Source organism: Lytechinus pictus, chromosome 6, assembly GCF_037042905.1.
Source record: "Lytechinus pictus isolate F3 Inbred chromosome 6, Lp3.0, whole genome shotgun sequence".
NCBI classification, from domain to species: Eukaryota; Metazoa; Echinodermata; class Echinoidea; order Temnopleuroida; family Toxopneustidae; genus Lytechinus; species Lytechinus pictus.
This window is the reverse complement of record NC_087250.1, coordinates 22,199,133-22,218,340: the sequence shown is the minus strand read 5'-3', so window position 1 is coordinate 22,218,340 and position 19,208 is coordinate 22,199,133. Positions and strand designations below refer to the sequence as shown.

At 38.2% G+C, this 19,208-nt stretch overlaps 1 protein-coding gene across 1 annotated transcript in view; it reads left to right on the top strand.

Moving 5' to 3' along the window:
• LOC129263123 (poly [ADP-ribose] polymerase tankyrase-2-like) overlaps positions 1 to 17,464 on the top strand; it is a 37,871-nt gene extending 20,407 nt beyond the window's left edge. The window contains exons 3-7 of the mRNA XM_064100479.1: positions 2,997 to 3,154; positions 4,292 to 4,326; positions 4,736 to 5,056; positions 14,346 to 14,373; positions 17,158 to 17,464. Of these exons, the coding sequence (XP_063956549.1) occupies positions 2,997 to 3,154; positions 4,292 to 4,326; positions 4,736 to 5,056; positions 14,346 to 14,373; positions 17,158 to 17,464 (849 nt within the window). The remainder of the gene's footprint in view (positions 1 to 2,996; positions 3,155 to 4,291; positions 4,327 to 4,735; positions 5,057 to 14,345; positions 14,374 to 17,157) is intronic.
• Positions 17,465 to 19,208: the final 1,744 nt, after the last annotated feature.

Sequence of the window (19,208 nt, the reverse complement as noted above, 5' to 3'; positions counted from 1 at the left end):
GACACGTGAGCTCGACCCCGTCAATCTCATGATTATCTGATCAGGGTGGAACCGTGGAATCGCGTCCACGTGCCCTTAAAGGTGGAACCATGGAATTAGCGTTCATGTGCCGGAACGGCTTGATCAGATTTGGGTGACTTTTCTCATGCGAGATATCACGTCCCCCTGTCCCTTGTGCCCTCTTCTGCCCCCCCCCGGCGGGGGCCGCATAGAAGAGGAAGAAGAAGAAATTCTAGGTCGCTAACCCCGCTTCGCGGGCAGACCTTTCTTTCTGATTCTTGTGCCGATGGCCAGGCGTTGTAACTTCATGTTACAACAGAACGCCCTCGAGCATCACGGATTTTTATCCTCATGCTCCCCGTCAGCTAAAACCGCCGTGTCGAGCACCGGGCAGGTCAAGCAGACATTCGCCATTTCACACCTCGGAGAGTCACCGGCAATTTCATGATTCGCCGGCTCACGAACCTGCAAGGGAAATCCCCCCCCCCCATTATGTCACCAGACTCCCGATAATTGTGGGTCAGGCGTTGCAACTCTCATGTTGCTTCACACGCCCACGAGCAGTGCGGGTAATTCCCCCCACGCTTCATGTCAGCTTCAGCCGCCGTGCTAAGCACCGTGCGGTTCAAGCAGTCACCTCTCACGCCGGGCTTTTATTGAAACGCTGCTCACCTACACGGTGACCCCCGTTTCTATGCAGGTGCTTCCGACATACGGCTTTCAAGCCCCAACATGTCGGCAAGCTCTCGGTGACCGACGGCTGGACTTTGCATCCTTACAGGTTGCATCAATACGTCCCCGAGCATTACGGGTTCTTACCCTCGTGTTCTCCGTCACTATAGACCGCCGCTACGCGACGGCCGGGCTTATCAGCAGCATCGCACCAGCTGCCGGCCCTTTTCTATGAAATTGCCGGCCCTTTCACCCGCACGGGTGATTTCACAATATGTACAGGTGCTGCCGACGTATTGGGCTCACCCAGCAAGTCGTCAAGCCCCCGAAAGTCGCTTTGCTGCTTTCTGTCGGTCTTATTGCCGGTGTCGGGCATTGAGCGGATTGAGATTTCTCCCGCCAGCCCGCACTCTGGGGAGCCGTCGGCGAGTTCACCTGCATGGGTATCCCCCATTAATATGCAGGTACTCCCGAATTCGGAATTCGCCCTCTACGTCAAGCTTCATAGTTTGACCGGGCATCGCTTACGGCGACGGCTCTTTCAGCGGTAACTCTCTCCATTCTACCCCCTAGGCGGGCCTGTAGATTGGAGTTAAGAATTTCTTACATACCGCATGCCTTTCTTCTCTCGTGAGAATGTTTGGCTGTTTTTGAGAGGGCAACCTATCGGATCCGGGGTCCTCTCTCGACCGCTCGGTCTATCACACATGTTATGTCGTGATGCGAGCCGCTTTTTTTCTCCGACACGCCCAGTTGAGCTGTTTGACCAGACTGTTCTATTCCACATAGACAGCAGGTCCGTGGCAGTTTCTTTATTAACAGGATGGCACTCAGTCGTTTTTCTCGACACATTGACTGCCTTACGAGTGGTTTACTTCAACCTTACTCTCTGCCGTTCCATGTCCTTATCGGACCGCTGGAAACGTCCTGCCACAGCTCTCTATCAGAATTCTGCAGATGTTCTGCCCTCACGCATTTGAGACAGAGATCGACTTCTGGGCGCTTTCTCCCACGCGGGGGCTTCTGAGATATCTCGCATTCATTACGTTTGCATTGCTGCGGCTTGGCTTCATTTTATTAAGCCGGTGACCCGATCGTGGTTTTTATTAGCCCCACTTTTGCCTTCTCGGTTTGATTGATTGATCACTCACTGAACCGTACAAGTTTCAGTCTTCCGATCACGATTCTTGTCGATTTTTTCAACAAAGTCGGATCGTTTATTGATCATCGGCGATTATCATCCCTCCGGTTACGGATGATTAATACCTTCAATCCGAATCTTACAAACTCTTGAGTATCTTCTCAAACGTTGAGCTTGTATGGTTTAGTCCGTCATGGCGCCTGTCGGTCGTTCTTGACGCTTGACTAACTCCCTCTTGGGTCGGTATTCAGGGTATCTTTCGTCTGTCTATCAGTCGAGATCCCTCTTGTATCCGTTTATCTGTAACCATTTACAGTACGTAGCTTTGCATACTTATGCATCGCTCCCGGACATTTGTCGGGATTGGCGTAGATTAGGCGTGACTTCTTACCCTTGTCTTTGTTTGCCATTCTTCAGACAATTCCCAACTCTGTTTAGTTGGTTGTTTTGTCGCGCGAACCGTTCGCGGCAGCTTCTCGAGATATCATTTCACGCTGGATTGTTGAAACGATCAAGTCAGTTGGTGATGATGTTCTCCTTCTGACACTAGGCCGAGGGCCCATGATACTAAAGTATCGCTTCTTCTTGAGGCTCTTTTCAATGGAATCGTCGTAGACGACATCTTGAGGACCGCCTTTTGGCGCTCTCCTAATTCCTTCACTTCCTTGTACTTAAGGACTTTACTTCGCATGAGGCCTTATTTGCCTCCTCTGTCCTTAAGGCAGCGGCCTTCGTGTCTTCATCTCCCTATTTTGTACGCACTTTCTTAGTCTAGACATGCCTCCCTTCACGTTGAATCCGTGTTGGTCTCGCAAATCAAATGAGTATATCCCAGTTATTGATAGTAAATTATGAAAATACTTACCATTATTTTCTTATTTGCGAGATAACTGGATATACTCATTTGAACACTCCCACCTACCCCTCGCATTGCGTTGCAACATGTATTGCGTGGAGGCTCATGAGAGGAAATTGACGCCAATTTGCGCGATGATCTTTGGATAGTGCGTTCATAGGAAGATGCTGCGCGCGCGCAGGAAAATTGTGTACTTTTTATTCGGCGTGCAAGTTAATCGTAATGAACTAGCAAATCAAATGAGTATATCCAGTTATCTCGTAAATAAGAAAATCTTGGTAAGTATTTTTATATTATGTAACATAAATGTAATAACATCCTTTTCAGGTTTCAATAGTGCACCCTGAGTACCAAACACTTACAACGAATGAGAAGCTTATCGTCTACCTTCTAGATCGGGGAGCCAACTATGAGATATTTGATTCAAGTGGTTACACACCGATACACTACGCCTGCAACAAGATCTGGCAGCTTCTTGTTTTAAGGTATCAAAAACTTTCGGTATTCCGATGTTGACCGTACTTCCACCATTTCTGTTACATGTATCTAGCCTGTATATCGCATTTATATATAACTAGTAAACCTGACTAGATCTGAGAGTAAAATGTTGAGTGGAAAAGTAGATGAAGTGAAATGGAAACAGGTTAGAGTGTATAGTGCAGATTCAAGTGAGTGTGTGTGAAAGAGAGGAATAGAGAGAGAGAGAGAGAGGGGGAGGGGGTAGAAGTGCCAATAAAATTTGTTACTACTTTTCCAAATAGATTACTAAAATGTTGGCAAATTTGTTGTTAAATGTTATGTTGGTTAAAAAAATCAAGTTATTTAACCATCATTGAGTGATTAACTTTACTCAAATATTTGACATTTTACCAGCATTATATGAGGATAAGAGTTGTGAACTCTCATCCCATAACCAGTAGGTGGGTAATTTTTGTTGGCATTCGATGGTTGTGTAATTTTGCCTTGAACATCACTATTATCACTAGTCATACAAAAGGTGGGGGAATTTTAGTTGTCCATTTTCCTTTTGCATAATTTGCAATAAGGACCAACTTGTCTCACCCATAAAATGTTAAACAATGGTAATTCAACATGTTCAGGGAGAAATAAAACTTTGTTTCACAGGAAAATGAGGAGAAAATTAGAATATTTCATATTTCATGTAATAAAATACAAAATAAATAGTGAGTGAGTGATGTCATCAGTTCCCTCGTTTGCATACCAACCGGGATGTGCATATAACTGTTTTGTGAAATTAAGCGAAACTTTAAAATGTAATAACTGTCTTATTTTACATCCGATTTTGATGAAATTTTCAGTGTTATGCCTGTTTGATTTTTTTTATTATTCAAATCAACTTTTTGTTGGGTTGGACTTGTCCTTTAAGCAATAGTGGACAGTAAATGTTATGCAATGTCGGTTAAAGATTCGCTCATTAATTTCCCAACGATTTTACAGGTGTAGAATAACTTTTTGGGCTCAAGTTTAAGGAGAATGAAATAATCTTAAGTTGAGATTTTAGTTCAAGCCTCAAGCTTGAAATGTTTTTGATGCTCGAATAATCAGCTGAAGTAAACCGTTAAGTCTTACCTTAATTTTATCATTTGTATCTTTCAAAATAGGATACCCGAAGAAGAGAGATCTGATGCACTAGCCGGTAATTTGTTTTTCCATTCTTTTTATTTCGATGTTAAGCAGTTGAACAAAGTGTAGCCATGATCTGAAACGTTCCACATGTCAAGGATATTCTTAAAAAAAAAATCGGAATGGGGCAGAATCATATGTTATTGTTTTTTCAGAATGAGTTCCGCATGTTTTATCTCGTCTGCTAATTGCGTCTTCCCATTTTCATACCATGAAATTGGTGATTACTGTTAGGTCTGGGATGTCAATTTAAGTCTAAATTGAGGATACATGTATATTTAACAATAACCGTTTCAACAAAGTACTGACTGCTTATTTGTCTAGAAATGGAGCCTGTTAACTTGATGCATGTATTTGTAGTATAATTCAGCCCCCATCGAAATATTAATTCATAGTATCTTCATTCTTGTAATCGATATTAGCTCTAGATCATAAAGGCGAGGACATTAGACGCTCTGGCAGGAAAGTCATAGGACCAGAAGGGGGACAAATTGATCTCAACATATACAACACCCATATGATGATACCACCTGGTGCACTTGATGATGATCAAGAGATAAGCATTAAATTAATTGAAGGCCCATCTGGACCATGGCTAAGAGAAGGAGAAATGTTGGCGAGCTTCGGCGTGGAGCTCAAGCCAGGTGGTCTTAAATTCAAGAAACCCGTTCAAATCAAGTTGCCCCACTGTGCCAGGATAACCGATGCATCACCAATGCAAATGGTTCTCTATCATTGCCATGGTAAGTCCAATTAGTTATGTCAAACAATTTTTAAAGACTAAGGTTCTGGATATCATAAACTATATTTTCACTCTGAGGTTCTGCATATCAAACATTTATATTCATTCTTGTATTAATGGTATTATATAATGGTGATATGATGCATTCATTATGGACTTGGTAATGTGAATGATAAAATGATTTAGTTTGCACAACTCCACATATCGTGTTTGGTTAACATTTTAAATGAATTTTAAGTATTCCGTAGCCTTAAAACATATGTATTGCCTTTGTTAAGATTACAAGTACAAAATAGTACTTTCTTCCAAGTTTTATACGACGTCACCCCTCGTGAAAAAAAATTAAATACAAACCTTCGAATTTCTTAATTTCAGATGGCGAGATGACAACAATCGACTTGATTTCTGATAATGTCCAAGACATTCCTGCAGTGGTTGTACGCGAGAAAGTGTTACATTTGCATATTGCCGAATTTTGCAAGTGGTTTGCGGTATTCAACATGGGCAAGCATTTTTTTGGAAAAGACGTATGTTGTGTAATTTCAGCAAAACAATCCGACAACAGTGAATTGCATGACTTGAAAATTACACTAAGGGATGAGTCCTGTCCAGCGGTAAGATGATGTCATGAAACATGGCCTTCCGATAATGATAGGCCTACATGAAGGCTAATACGTATACGTAACATAAAATAGTTATTCTACAAACCCTTTGCATGAAATTAAACCAATCGCAATTAGAGCTACTAAATGCATCTCATTGTGATAGAACTCCAATCCCTGGAATAGTAAAGTGATAATACAATACTAACCCCTCAAAAAACGTTTGGAAATCTGAGTTTGGCCATCAATTTCTCCCAACTCCCAATTTTACACAATGCATATTTGACATCATTCAAAAGATCATTTAATTTTCTTTTAAATGATACCATGCTTGTTATGATCATGCCATCACGAAAAGAGCAGGATTCAAAAGTGTTGGATGAGGTCTGAATTGAAAGGCTGCAAAACGAGCAGAAAAAAGTTTGGAAATCTGAGTTTGGCCATTTATTTCTTCCAACTCCCAATTTTACACAATGCATATTTGATATCAGTCAAAAGATAATTTAATCTCCTTTTAAATGATACCATGTTTTTTTATATGATCATGCCATCACAAAAAGAGCAGGATTAACAAATGTTGGATAAGGTCTGAATTGAAAAGCTGCAAAACGAGTAGAAGTAGTCATAAAGGGTCAATATTGAAACATGATTATTTTGTCTGTGTCAATATAGCCTTTTGTCAAGGCCCTCGCGACTTGGCTCTATCCTAGTCAGGTAGTGGCTGAAACGAGACTAGCGGCCTACGAAGATTACTGGCGATACCCGAGTGAACGCGCGAGCCGAACGACTTGTCGTGAAGGCCTTTTAGAACCTGGGTTTCACCGCTTGCTATGAATTATTCATGAGCATGCTAATTAGTCTCCCTCCGAATATTGACCAATCAGAACAGCAGTTTCACACTGCCTGCCATCGTGGTTCGTTCATTATACCCGACGCTGACGGGGTCGGAGGTTGCCTGCGACCTGATTTCGAAGATAATCCTTGCACAACGGGATGGCCTGGTAAATGGCACTTTTGCCATATCCAGTGGGGAGACTTACGAACGTATCGTGTCCTCGAAGGACTAATATAATCGCCCTCAGTTGTAGTTCCTTGAACGCTGATATTTTCAGCATTTGCGATGCAATTTCTGTACTTTTCAGCAATAATTCTTCGGACTCGGAGGCAGCCAAGATGAATTGCGAGAGTCGATATTTGCATATTTAATATTGCTGACGTCATGCGAGAAACGTTCGCTGATTGGCCGCTACCTCTCAGGTAGCAATTCCGACTCGGAAACAATGGTTAACATAAGAAATCCAAGTCAGGTTCTAAAAGGCCCTCACGACAAGTCGTTCGGCTCGCGCGTTCACTTTTTATCGCCAATTATCGGGTATCGCCAGGCCGCTAGTCTCGTATCAGCCACTACCTGACGAGGATATAGCCAAGTCGCGAGGGCCTTGACAAAAGGCTAGTGTCAATAGAGATGAAAATCCATTCAAATCAAGCCCCTGCTTCTTCATTTTGTATGTATTGTTGTGGTTTATGTAGTGACGGTTCTGTGAGATAACATGGTTTGAGTCGTGAAATACCCATGCATGTTTGTTTATGTTTGTTATGTGTTTGCTTGTGCAGAGGTGTGTTTGATTCCATGTTAATGTTGATGTTAAGGTGCAAAAAAACACAAAAGAAACCGCTGAGAAGCTCACTCATCACCACGGAAAAGACAGTGACTTTCAATATTGTGTCATTTTGCAACTTTTTAATTTTGACCTTGCCCCACATTTCAAGGCACTGCACCTCCATGTGAACCATAATCATATCATATAGGGTATCATTTTAAGATAATTAATTAATCTATTCAATGATATTAATTACAAATTGATATTTACTAAAACCGAGGAGGGAATATCGTTCAAACTCAGATTTCCAAAAAAATTGGAGGAGTTTATTTTAATATACAACGGCACACTTCTTCTAATTATATAACTACTAATACCACTACTATTACTACTACTACACTACCATGACTACTACTCCTACAACAAAAACTGCTACTTCTGTTACTACTACTACTACTACTACTATATACTACTACTACTACTACTACTATATACTACTACTACTACTACTATTACTACTACTTCTTCTTCTACTACTACTTCTACCTCTACAACCTCTTCTTATCTCTACTACTACTACTAATACTACTACTTCTATTCCTAATACACACTCGTCTGGCGGATCCAGGGGGGGGGGGGGGAGATGCACAACGGGCCCGTAGGCTTATCATAATCACTCGCGTCGCGTCGCGTTCGAAATCACTCGGGTTTTGGATTTTTGGGGATTTTTTTTTTTTTCGGTGCTATATTTTTTTCTAACGGTGTCTTCAATGGGACAAACACGCTGGGAAAATAAAATGAAATTGAAATTCGAGTTTCGTTTTGAGCCGGCAAGTACCTTAAATAAAATGTACTCGACTACTGTTTTAACATAACAAACAAGCAGATCAGCCATGTGGCTCAACTAACTTAGAATAGATCCGGACTTCTACTGTGTCTTATACGAGGACTCCGAGTCGGAACTTGCCATATCTGCCACATCGATATTACATCGTATCATTCCCATATGCGGACATGCCTGCATGCAATGGCCCCAAGGCGGGGCCCGGCCGCGGTCGGACACGACGTGCATCGGTAGCAAGGAGCAAGCTAACGTGTGTCGAGCCAAGTTAGATCCCACGTTACAGTGCCAGTCAGTCCGCAGCTCGTCCGAAAGTATTTTATTCAGCGGTATACATAGCCAGCCATCCGTGGTTTAATGTATATATATACGTAATTAGACCAATAGCTTCGGTCTCTGTTATGGTCGTTGTTCCGCTGAACTCCGTTGGCTCCACTCACCAAATACAGAGACCGAAGTTCTAGCTCGATCTGTACAGGGACTCAATGGCCATATTAAGTTCCAATAAAACAGGGAAGTGAAGTTGCGCGACAGCCGAAGTAAATACTGTTTTTTCCCTTTTAAGTTTATTTTTTCCCGTTTTTGGTGCATTTTAGGACAAAACGGAATAATAATCTTTATTTTTATAATATTTATGCGCAAACCAAACCAACCGATCTTTACAAGAGGTGCACGTGCTCACTCATTCATAGAGAGACCAAAGCCCAATAATATAAATAATGCCAACGTTGTAGATTATTCAACTGACGGGAATTTGTCGAAGTTTAAACTTGTTATTGATACGCACGATATAGCTGGAAGGCACAATCCTTTTTATTGAACTTAATATTTATTGTTTTTGTTTTAATTTCAGGATCGAAATACAGATGGTTTTCAAGACTTGTCAGAAAGCACGACTTTCTATGTTCGATGGCAGAAGTGCAGTATATCAATTACTGTCTTCGATGGTAAATTGGAAGAAATGACTGGGGTGAGTCCTATCAATCTCATTGTTATAAAATAAAATCATAGCTCACCAGATACACAGTATGAATATAGGCACAAGGTCAATGTTGATTGTAAAATGAGGTACACCAGAGGCATATTAAGAAAGTGATTAAGTGATAATTTCAACATATTTTATATTGCTATCTAATTCCCCGATTATTTTGATTTAATTTCAAAAATGATAACGTCTACCCCCTTTTTTCACATTTGTCCTGTTTTACTTCTTACCACTTTTTTTACCACTCTTTTGAATATCATCTTATTTTGTTAGTATTCTTTATCCCGGCTTGTGATGTAAAATATGTGGAGAAAAAAACTGTACATAAAATGAGAATTAGAATTTAAAAGAGTGTATAAAATGGAATTAACGATGAAAATCGACATGAGTCTTAAAGAAAATTCAGGTCAATCAAACTCGCGCTCCGCACTCGCATTATTATTATTCTAGTCCTTACCTTTTTGTAGAACCCGATGTTGTAAAAATCAAGCTATCATGAAGTGCACAATTTCGAACCTCACAGAGAAAAATATTTGTGTTAGTCATTCCCTAAATTGATTAACACCATTTGCAGGCTAGGTTTCATTTCATCAACATGAATACTAATTACATTGTCCGCCGATATCGTTGACTTTGTCATAAGAAGTTTAGTATCAGAATTTACACAAGAAGCACACCCCCCCGCATTTACACTTCTATTTCAGTCACTTAGGCGGTATGTTATGCTCTAGAAGCGGGTACCCTCTCGCAAATAAGTCTGAGAGCCACTTCGTCCAAAAGCCATTTGTCCAAGAGCCACTTCGTCCAAAATCCATTTCGTCTAAGAGCCATTTCGTAAAGATGCTCCTTCGCCCAATAAACACCAAATAGCCATTTTTTTTTTTACAATATTCACTTGGGCCAAAAGCAACTTCATCCGATAGCCATAGTCCAATGCCCATTTGGTCAAATGTGTATAAATCTATGGAATCACGCGGTAATAGGTGCTCAAGCAAATCATGAGTAATTATGTATGTTTAGCTTCAGAAGTATTTCATTATTTTGATGGTACGTTGTTTTTGGTAGGACAATAAAACTGTCTACATAAATACAATTATATCTAGAATGGAGTGAGTGGTCAGCTGCGAGAGGGTACCCGCTTCTAGAGCATAACATGCCGCCTAAGTGACTGAAATAGAAGTGTAAACTGTTTGCATACTAAATGCGTGTACGACTCATGCACAGCAGCTGCGATTGAGTCACGCACGATGAGGTTTTATGTCCACTAGGTCAAATGCCATTTCGTCAAATGACCATGTCGTCTAATGATTTTGGTCCAATACCATTTGTTCAATAGCAAATAAGTCTGAGAGCCACTTCGTCTAAAAGCCATTTCGTCTAAGAGCCATTTTATAAAGATGCTCCTTCGCCCAATAAACACCCAATAGCCATTTTTTTTTTTACAAAATTCACTTGGGCCAAAAGCAACTTCGTCCGATAGCCAGTTGGTCTAATATCGTTTGGTCCAATATTTCGGTCCAATCCCAACTTGGTCCAATGCCCATTTGGTCAAATGTGTATAAATCTATGGAATCACGCGGTAATTGGTGCTCAAGCAAAGTATTTCATTATTTTGATGGTACGTTGTTTTTGGTAGGACAATAAAACTGTCTACATACAGACGGTTATATCTAGAATGTATTTTAGTTTTGCAATACCATAGTTTAAATGTTAAGCTTTACAAGAATTGCACAACTGTGAGATAATGTCACTTTTGGTAAGACAAGGATTTAAGATAAAACTATGATGGAACAAAATCTTACCGAAGGTTATATCTACAATGTATTTTAGGAACTAATTAAGCTAACAAGCTTACTGATCCTATTGATATTAAACTGGACATTTGTGCTTCGCTATGACATCGAAGGGAGGGGGGGGGGGGACTCACTCTGACCCCCTCCCCATCATAACTATGCCAAGATATCGGCCGTCGACTGCGTAATTGCGCCGAAAATTAGCACAGACAAAACCATGACTTCATTTACAATAAGGTTCCTAGAATGCTAATGATTTGTTTGAGTATCTTTGAAGCATTCACTGCAATGCCAATTCGTCCAATTACCAACTCTTCTACTGTCATTAGGTCTACCATCAGTTCGTCCACTTTCCACATGGTCTTGCTGCCATTTCGTCCACACACCATTTCGTCTGAGAACTTGTTGCTGAACTTAGTGTTAATAGGGCAAAATGAATAAAAATAAAATGGGTTTTAGACCAACTGGTTATAAGACGACATCGTCAGAGACGAAATGGTGATTAGACTAGAGATGATTAGACCAAATGGTTGTTATACGAAATGTTGATGGTTTTAATGGCATTAGACTATTATCGTAGAACATATGGTGAGTGGACGAGTTGGCAATAGACGAATTGGCAATTTACCATTTTGTCCAGGCCTATCTGAGCCCCTTTGAGCCGCCTTTATTTCATGCTCGCTTTTTTCTGTGGGAGGGGGGTGCACTCTAAGTCCTCGCCTTCCCTGCTTCTATGCAACCTTTGCTATCAACATGGACCTACTACTCTGACAGGTCCATGCTATCAATAACGTCATTTCAACAATGAAGGGCCTATCATACAGAACAAGGTTGAGTAACAACTGCATGTCAAGGCGGTACACAGCGTTTGTGTTTCGAACCCTCCGGGGAAAGGTCCATGCTACAAGGAAGCATTTGCTATTCGAGGGGCTGATTAGTGAAATTGTGTTACGATTGCAACAGTTGGGATTATAAACGAATATAATTTTAACGCATGCTCTCAGATATTGTTCATTGTAAATGTATTAAGATTATTACATAAAAATACATAGAATTCTATACTTTCAAGCACATTTATCCTCATTTTGCGAAGAAAGCAACTGTCGGTGCCAGCGTTTATAGCCATTCCTTAGGCATTTTCTTGAAAAATTACAAATTAGACTTAGACTTAGACGGCGAGTTACACTTTAGCAGCAACGTAAAGGACAAATCCACCTTAACAATTTTAATTTGAATTTTCAAAAAATCCAACAATCCAACACTCAAAATTTCATTTCAAGTTTTTATCATTGATTACGGGTTTATATTTCATAATTCATTTAATTGTTTCTCCACACTATCCCCAAGCATGACAATGATTAACAGAGGGAACATGAAGCCCAAGCCATTTATTGTTTCGCTTCTACTGATATAAAGCAGATATCATCACGATTGCCTCGGTGTGGGGGGAAAGGGGGGGGGGGGGGGGGGGAGGTGGTACACTGGAGCTCGGTGAATTTTTTTTAGCAAAGAAACAAGTTAAAAAGGTAAGATAAAACTGCAAATCAGTCTTAAATAAAGACAATGTGCTCTTTTTGATTATCGTCTGCTTTTATCCATACCTATTTCCTAGTTGTGCGCAAATCATTTTTGAAATGCACTAACTATGCATAAGTAAGTGATGCTCACTAAAGCGGAAAGATTTTTCGACCGTTATATCGTCAGTCCCCCTCTTTTTTTACAGAAACTGACAGAGAGAGAGATCTATACTCAACCCATAATCACCAGATGCTTTTATAGCAAGACGATTGAATCGTTTTCCGAACTAAACGTAAAACTTTTTCACGGAGAAGACAAAACAATCCTTTGCAAGACTCGTAAGTAAACCCCCCAGGCCTTTGAGTTTTTAAGTTACACGCTAAACACTGAAATGTTAGGTGAGTAATTGGAGGGTTGGAGGGATGATGGATGACAAGCTTTTCACAAAATTGTATTCACCACTGTAGGTTATTTAATCTCATAATGATACTAATAATGAAATAATATGCATTTATAAAGCGCAAAAACTATTTCTCGACCGGATATGTCATTGTGCTGCAATTATTCATTTTACAGAAGCTGTACAAATTATTGGAATTAATAGGTTTTTATTTTCATATAAATGAGAAATTATGTAAAGTTTATGAATTCCAAATATCGAGGTGAAGTTTGTTCCATAGTTGTGGGGCTAATATAAGAAAATACCTCCTAGTGTTACTTAAGTCTTGTGTCGGGTTACTTGCAGTGTGAGTGTATCGCTAAAAGAGTTACTCCGGGCTGAAAAAAATATTTGAAATAAAATAAGAAAGATAAGACAAAACACTGAAAATTTGATCCAAATAGGACAAGGAATAACAAGGTTATGGCATTTTAAATGTTTGCATTATTCTGGTAAATTAGGCATGTATTCATGAATATTCAATGAGCAACCTGATGATGTCATATTCCCACTTGTTCTTTTGTATTTTATTATATGAAATTAGGTTTATTCATTTTTTTCCTTCAAGTACCAAATATATTGGAATAACAACTGATTGAGTGCATTATATATTTATTGCTGAAACTTATTTCATTACAAGGAAGACATATCATTCACACATGTATGAAAATATGAAACATTTATGATTTCATGTAATCAAAATAAGGGAAAGCGAGGGTGTGACATCATCAGCTCACCTAATGAATATTCATGACGACGTGTGTATAACTGTTTTCACAATATATTGCTAAACTTTAAAATTCAATATCTTCTTTATTATCACATTTGTGAATTTTACTCTATTTATTTAGATGTAAATATTTTCAGCCCGGGGCATCCCTATAAATGGTTGGGTGCAGCTCTATTTAAAGTTGGATATAACATTTGGAAAAGGCTCTAACTCCTCCAACCTTTCATTTGCTGATTTATTACTTCAGTTTTAGCGTGAATATGGTGACTGAGATGCGATTGTTTTTTAATCAATCGTGAGGAATGTTGCCATAGTTTGGGTCTTATACAGGATATGACAGGATCTGATAATGTAACGAAATATTATCCATAGTGAAAAAAATGAGTATTTATCCACAAAAAAGAGATTTACAGATAGACCACCGACCATTTAAAAAACTAAATACATGGATGACAACAAACATAAACCGCAAATGTGAAATTTTGAATATTTCTGATTAAAAGTGAAAGAAGGGTAGATTTTCCAAATTTGAATGTAGTTGTATTTGCACCTAATACCACTATGTCTCCCTCTTTCTCTTCGCCGCAGGTAATACGTGAATGTAAACCATGTAATGTATCAACAGCACACGATTTAGTACGTACTTAATGACGTATTCCGTCAAATATGATGTAGCAATACTATAAAAATGTGTCATGCACTGTAGATTAATGTTGACATAAAATATTATTCTCTTATCATGCTTATTATTATTGCATTCATTTGTTGTTTTCTTTTACAGCAAGACCGTCGAAATCTAGAGATTCAGAGTAAGTAATGATGGATTCACATAAAAAGATAATAATGATGCGCCTAAAAATTATTACAGTAATAATAATAACAATGACGATTATGATGACGATAAGGATGATAAAATAATGTTAATGATGATAATAATAATTTAAAATACCTGATTTAAATACCTTATTGTTAATACTGATTTTAATGATGACTATGTGGTGATAGTGTATAATTATGACATTTCATCTCATCTCATTTCATTTATTTCCATTTCCAACATTTACACTTTGCTTTGTACAATAATCATTATAATACAGAACAATATAAGCACGGAAACATAGCATTTTAAGTACAAAATTATAGTTACGATTATCATATTAGCAAGTTAGAAATGGAGGAGGCTGCTAAAAAGCGGAGCTTGTAGGGTACAGCCTCCTAATAAAAATATTCTTGTACATAGGACAAATAAAAAAAAAAACACAAAATGACAACTTGAGCATAAAACCAGTGAAAATGAGCAAATAGAGGGAAAAAAGATTTAAATAGAAATAGAAAATGAGACGGATAAAAGGTCTCCGGAATCCTGCCAGGCACTCACAACGGATCTCGCTGATCAACAGGAATCTACAGGAAAACGAAGGGAATGCAAAGCATACGATAATGGCATCCATAATTCATAAAAAAATATATGGGTGTTTGAGTGATAAAGAATCATATCAATTAATGATTATTAAGGAGGAACTTCTTGAATTTTAATTTAACAGAGTTTAAGCTTGGGGATTATTTGATGTTGTTATCAAAAGTGCCCCAGAGTCCAGGGCCTTCGAAAGTAAATATTGACTTTGCAAGGATGGTCCGGGGTAGTGGTAGATGAAATTCATCTGATTGACGTGTGGGATATTTGTGAACAGCTTTGTTTTTGTTAAATGGCGAATTAAAGAATGATGGTAACATATTATTGTTTAATTGATACATGGATTTACCTAGGTTATAGTAACATCATTTTTTTAATTTACAAATTTATATTGTCGGAAAACAAGTTATCTTTATGGGATATCCAGGATATGTTAACAATAATACGCAGCCCCTTCTTCTGTAAGTGTAATATTCTATCAGGTAAGATGTGTGTGTATTTCCCTAGACTAAAATTGTTCCGTAATTTAAATAAGGTAAAATTAATGTTGGGTAAAGCATTTTCATACCAACAGTGTGCGAGATTATGCGACATATAGATTCAATATGTGCTTTCCTAGATAAGTTGTCGTCTATCGTGTGACCTAAACATTATTTTGTTGTAACAATTTCAATATCTACATTATCCAGTTAGATGTTGAATGGTAAATATTTAAAAGAATTGCTAAAAAGGCATACATTTGATTTTCTTGTACACTGATTGACAACCTATTAGCCCGTATCCAATTTACCAACTTATCCAGTTCAATGTTCAATACATTCACTATCAGGATTAAGATGAAAATAAAGTACATTTGAATCGTCTGCAAAACGGATATAGGATAATATTTTTGAAAAGTTCTGGATATCATTTATATAGACTATAAATAAAAAGTGGGCCCAGTAGGCTACCCCTGGGAACACCCCCAATTAACATTTGGAAAGAAGAGTTTTGTTCATTTATGCTAACAAATATTTACGTTTTGTGAGGTAGTTTCTAAACCACTCTAAGGCTTTAATATATTATTGCTTGCTTATGACTGTGATCAAATGGTTGGTCAGTAAGTTTCCACTTGTTTATCCACGGACCCAATTTATTGCCCGCTCAGGAAAGTATATGAGAAAATGCGTGGAAATGTAGCGGTAAATAAGGCAGAGCCAACGAACGTAGAGGGCATTTTAGGAAGGTCCACTTCGCTCAGATTTTGTGACCATTTTCTCCCAGAGCACTTTTTTGGAAGATTGTAGAGTTGATTTTTTTTCGTTTGTTCAATTTTAGTATTTTGGATGGATACTGAAACCTCCAATAAAATATGTTAAATAATATTACTTAAGTATTTTTGTATTTAAAAAAAAATATCAGACAAAAGGTAATCATGATTCTTGTAGTTTACATAGCAATAAAAATTCATAGACTGATGAAATTTGTGTTACCGTTCTTCTGCTAAATTTCGCTGCCCCTACCAAATCTACACAAGCTAACGGCTGACGCCAGAGCCAAGACCGTGCTGTTCTGGTCTGGCCGCGCCGAAACTTCCCCGGTCATCTCGATCGGTGCGCGTAAGTGTGCGAATGATATGCTGGCCGCACTGCACTAGCAGGATAACATTTTAACGTTTTTTGCTCTAGATGTCTGATTTGGTTAAATAATAGCAATATTGACTGGCCATAAGTGAAAGGACATAATTATATCGCCCTCACTAAATTGATATCACCCTTGTCTACGACTCACGCGATATATATCTAGCTTGGGCGATGTATGTCGTATCGCCCCGAGGCCAGTCAATATTGATGTAATAATATATTATAAGTTATTTAAAAAAATTACATATCATGAATTTTTTTATTGATATTGATACTGCTAATAACAGTTGTAAAAAAAAACACCAGTGGCATAAAATAAAGAAAATGGCAATGGTAATGATAGTTATCATACTCATTAGAAGATGTAATAAAGGAACGTCTTGAGCAGCTAGTATGGTGGATACAAGCACTATACAAATCCTATATCATTATCATTATTATGTAAAAAGAGAGGTAGCGAAGTATAATGTATGTTCAAGTAGGTCTTGCATTTTCGATATCTTAACTTTTCATCATTTAACAAACATACAGCCAATCTTTAAATCATTTCCTTGCAGATCCGGCAAGAGACGCGTACAACTTAAACTCGTCAATCTGTCAAAGAAGATGCCTCATGCCAATTACAGCAGTCTGTGCCTTCGATTGGGATACGATTTGGACAATTCTGCAAACATACTAGCAACTCACAGTAATGATTATCAGAAGGCGTTCGAGGAAATTTTAAGGAAATGGTATAGCAAAAAGAACTCCGGTCATCTAGAAAGTATCAACAAAATTCTGACAGATGATGGACTTGAAGGGAAAATTTCAGAACTATTTCCTGATGACGTTACCGTAACGCAGCAACCCAATGCCGAAGAGTAAAATATGACAAGTGGCATGTGAACACCCATAATGACTATGCATTAATTGGAAATAATTTAGATTTACACAAGATCGTACAAAATAATAAGTTAGTGGTTAAGTTTACAACGACTTGTTTCTTCACTGCGCGAAATTGACGTTAATATGCCCAAATATCGGGGGTTATTTTGCAAAAAATTATCTGCCTAGTCTACATACTTGTTGTGGTTGGCGGGGGAGGGGCAGTGGTCGAGTGGCATATAAGCGTAGAAGAATAAACACCTTATACCAACTAGAATAGTATCCTCGTAAAAATAACAATACGTACTTGGTTTGGTTAGCATAGGAATTTAAATGACTAAGATCCAACAATATACCAATCAAATACAGACAAAAACATTTTTTTTAGGTGCCAACTGTTTTAAAAGGTACAAATCATCATTTTTAGCTGAATCCAGAACATCGATTTTTGATATTTTCGGATACGATGGTCGACCAAAGTTCAAAATTATATTTCCCATGTGTAAAGTAATGCCGGTCGATAAAGTAATGTGAAAGAATGCAAATGATGGTTTAGAGAATAAGCCATATTTGAACTTTAGTACTGAGGTTGTACAATCGTGCTTCCTGATCCGTTTTCAAAGATCATTACCTATAAAAGGTCCAGTCAGTATAGGCACGCTACCCAAATAGTAGCTTCTTTCACCACAGTTATATATGTTTTGTATACTTAGCTATATAGTTGCGGATCAAAGTTTGGTCATTGACGCAGTATTTTTAAAAATCAAATCTGACGGTTTGTCTCGCCTGCGTATCAGAGAAAGATTATGGACGGTGCTTTTCCAAAGGCGGTGTCGTCGACATTGAAATCTTAGCAAAAGTTAAGTTTTAGAAATGTCTTCATACATGTAACTTAGAAAGTAATCATATGGACCTAGTTCGTGATAATTGGACATAAGAGTAATCAAGTATCAGTTAACTTCCTGCGTGAGTTTCAGGTCACATGTCCAAGTTTAAAGGTTATTTATGGTCAATCAACATAGTATTTTATTATCATGTAAATGGTCTTTTTGTGAAAGATGTAATTCCATTTGTGGTTTACCTCTCACATTTTCAACTTGTCTTTAGTGTGGAGGAGTGTTCGTGGAAAAAGTGTTAATGGCTAAAGTTGTGGCTATACGTGTATATAAAAGAAAACTGTGAAGAAGTGGATAATTGAAGACCAGTCTCTATACTCACAGTCTTCTCTATGGTATAAAAACAAATGTATATACGAGATTGATACAGTTTTGGAAGTCTTGTCAAGTTTTTCAAGTTCCCAATTTGTTTTCAAGATAAAGTTAACATACAACACTCTAAAAACAAGAAATATTAACTTAACATTTGAAAGGTTGGAGGAGTGATAACATTTTCTAAATGTTGCATTTACCACTTTAAATTGTTCTACCAAACACTTAAAATGTTGGATTCAGCATTATACAAGGTTGGATGCAACATTTGGAAAAGGTTGTCACTCCTCAAACCTTTCAAATGTTGATTTAACATTCGAATTTTTAGAGTGAACTTCTCATGATGTTTATGCCTGTTAGAAAAAAAATCTTCTGCACTGGATTTGCACCTTACAATTTGTATATTCCTGGACTATTCCAAAGCCTTTGACAGGCAACAATGTGCATCGGGTATGCTACCCCTCACATGCGGTGGCTATGTGAATAATTTCCAAAATCTTCAAAAAGATTGTATTTTTTAATGTGGATATTATATT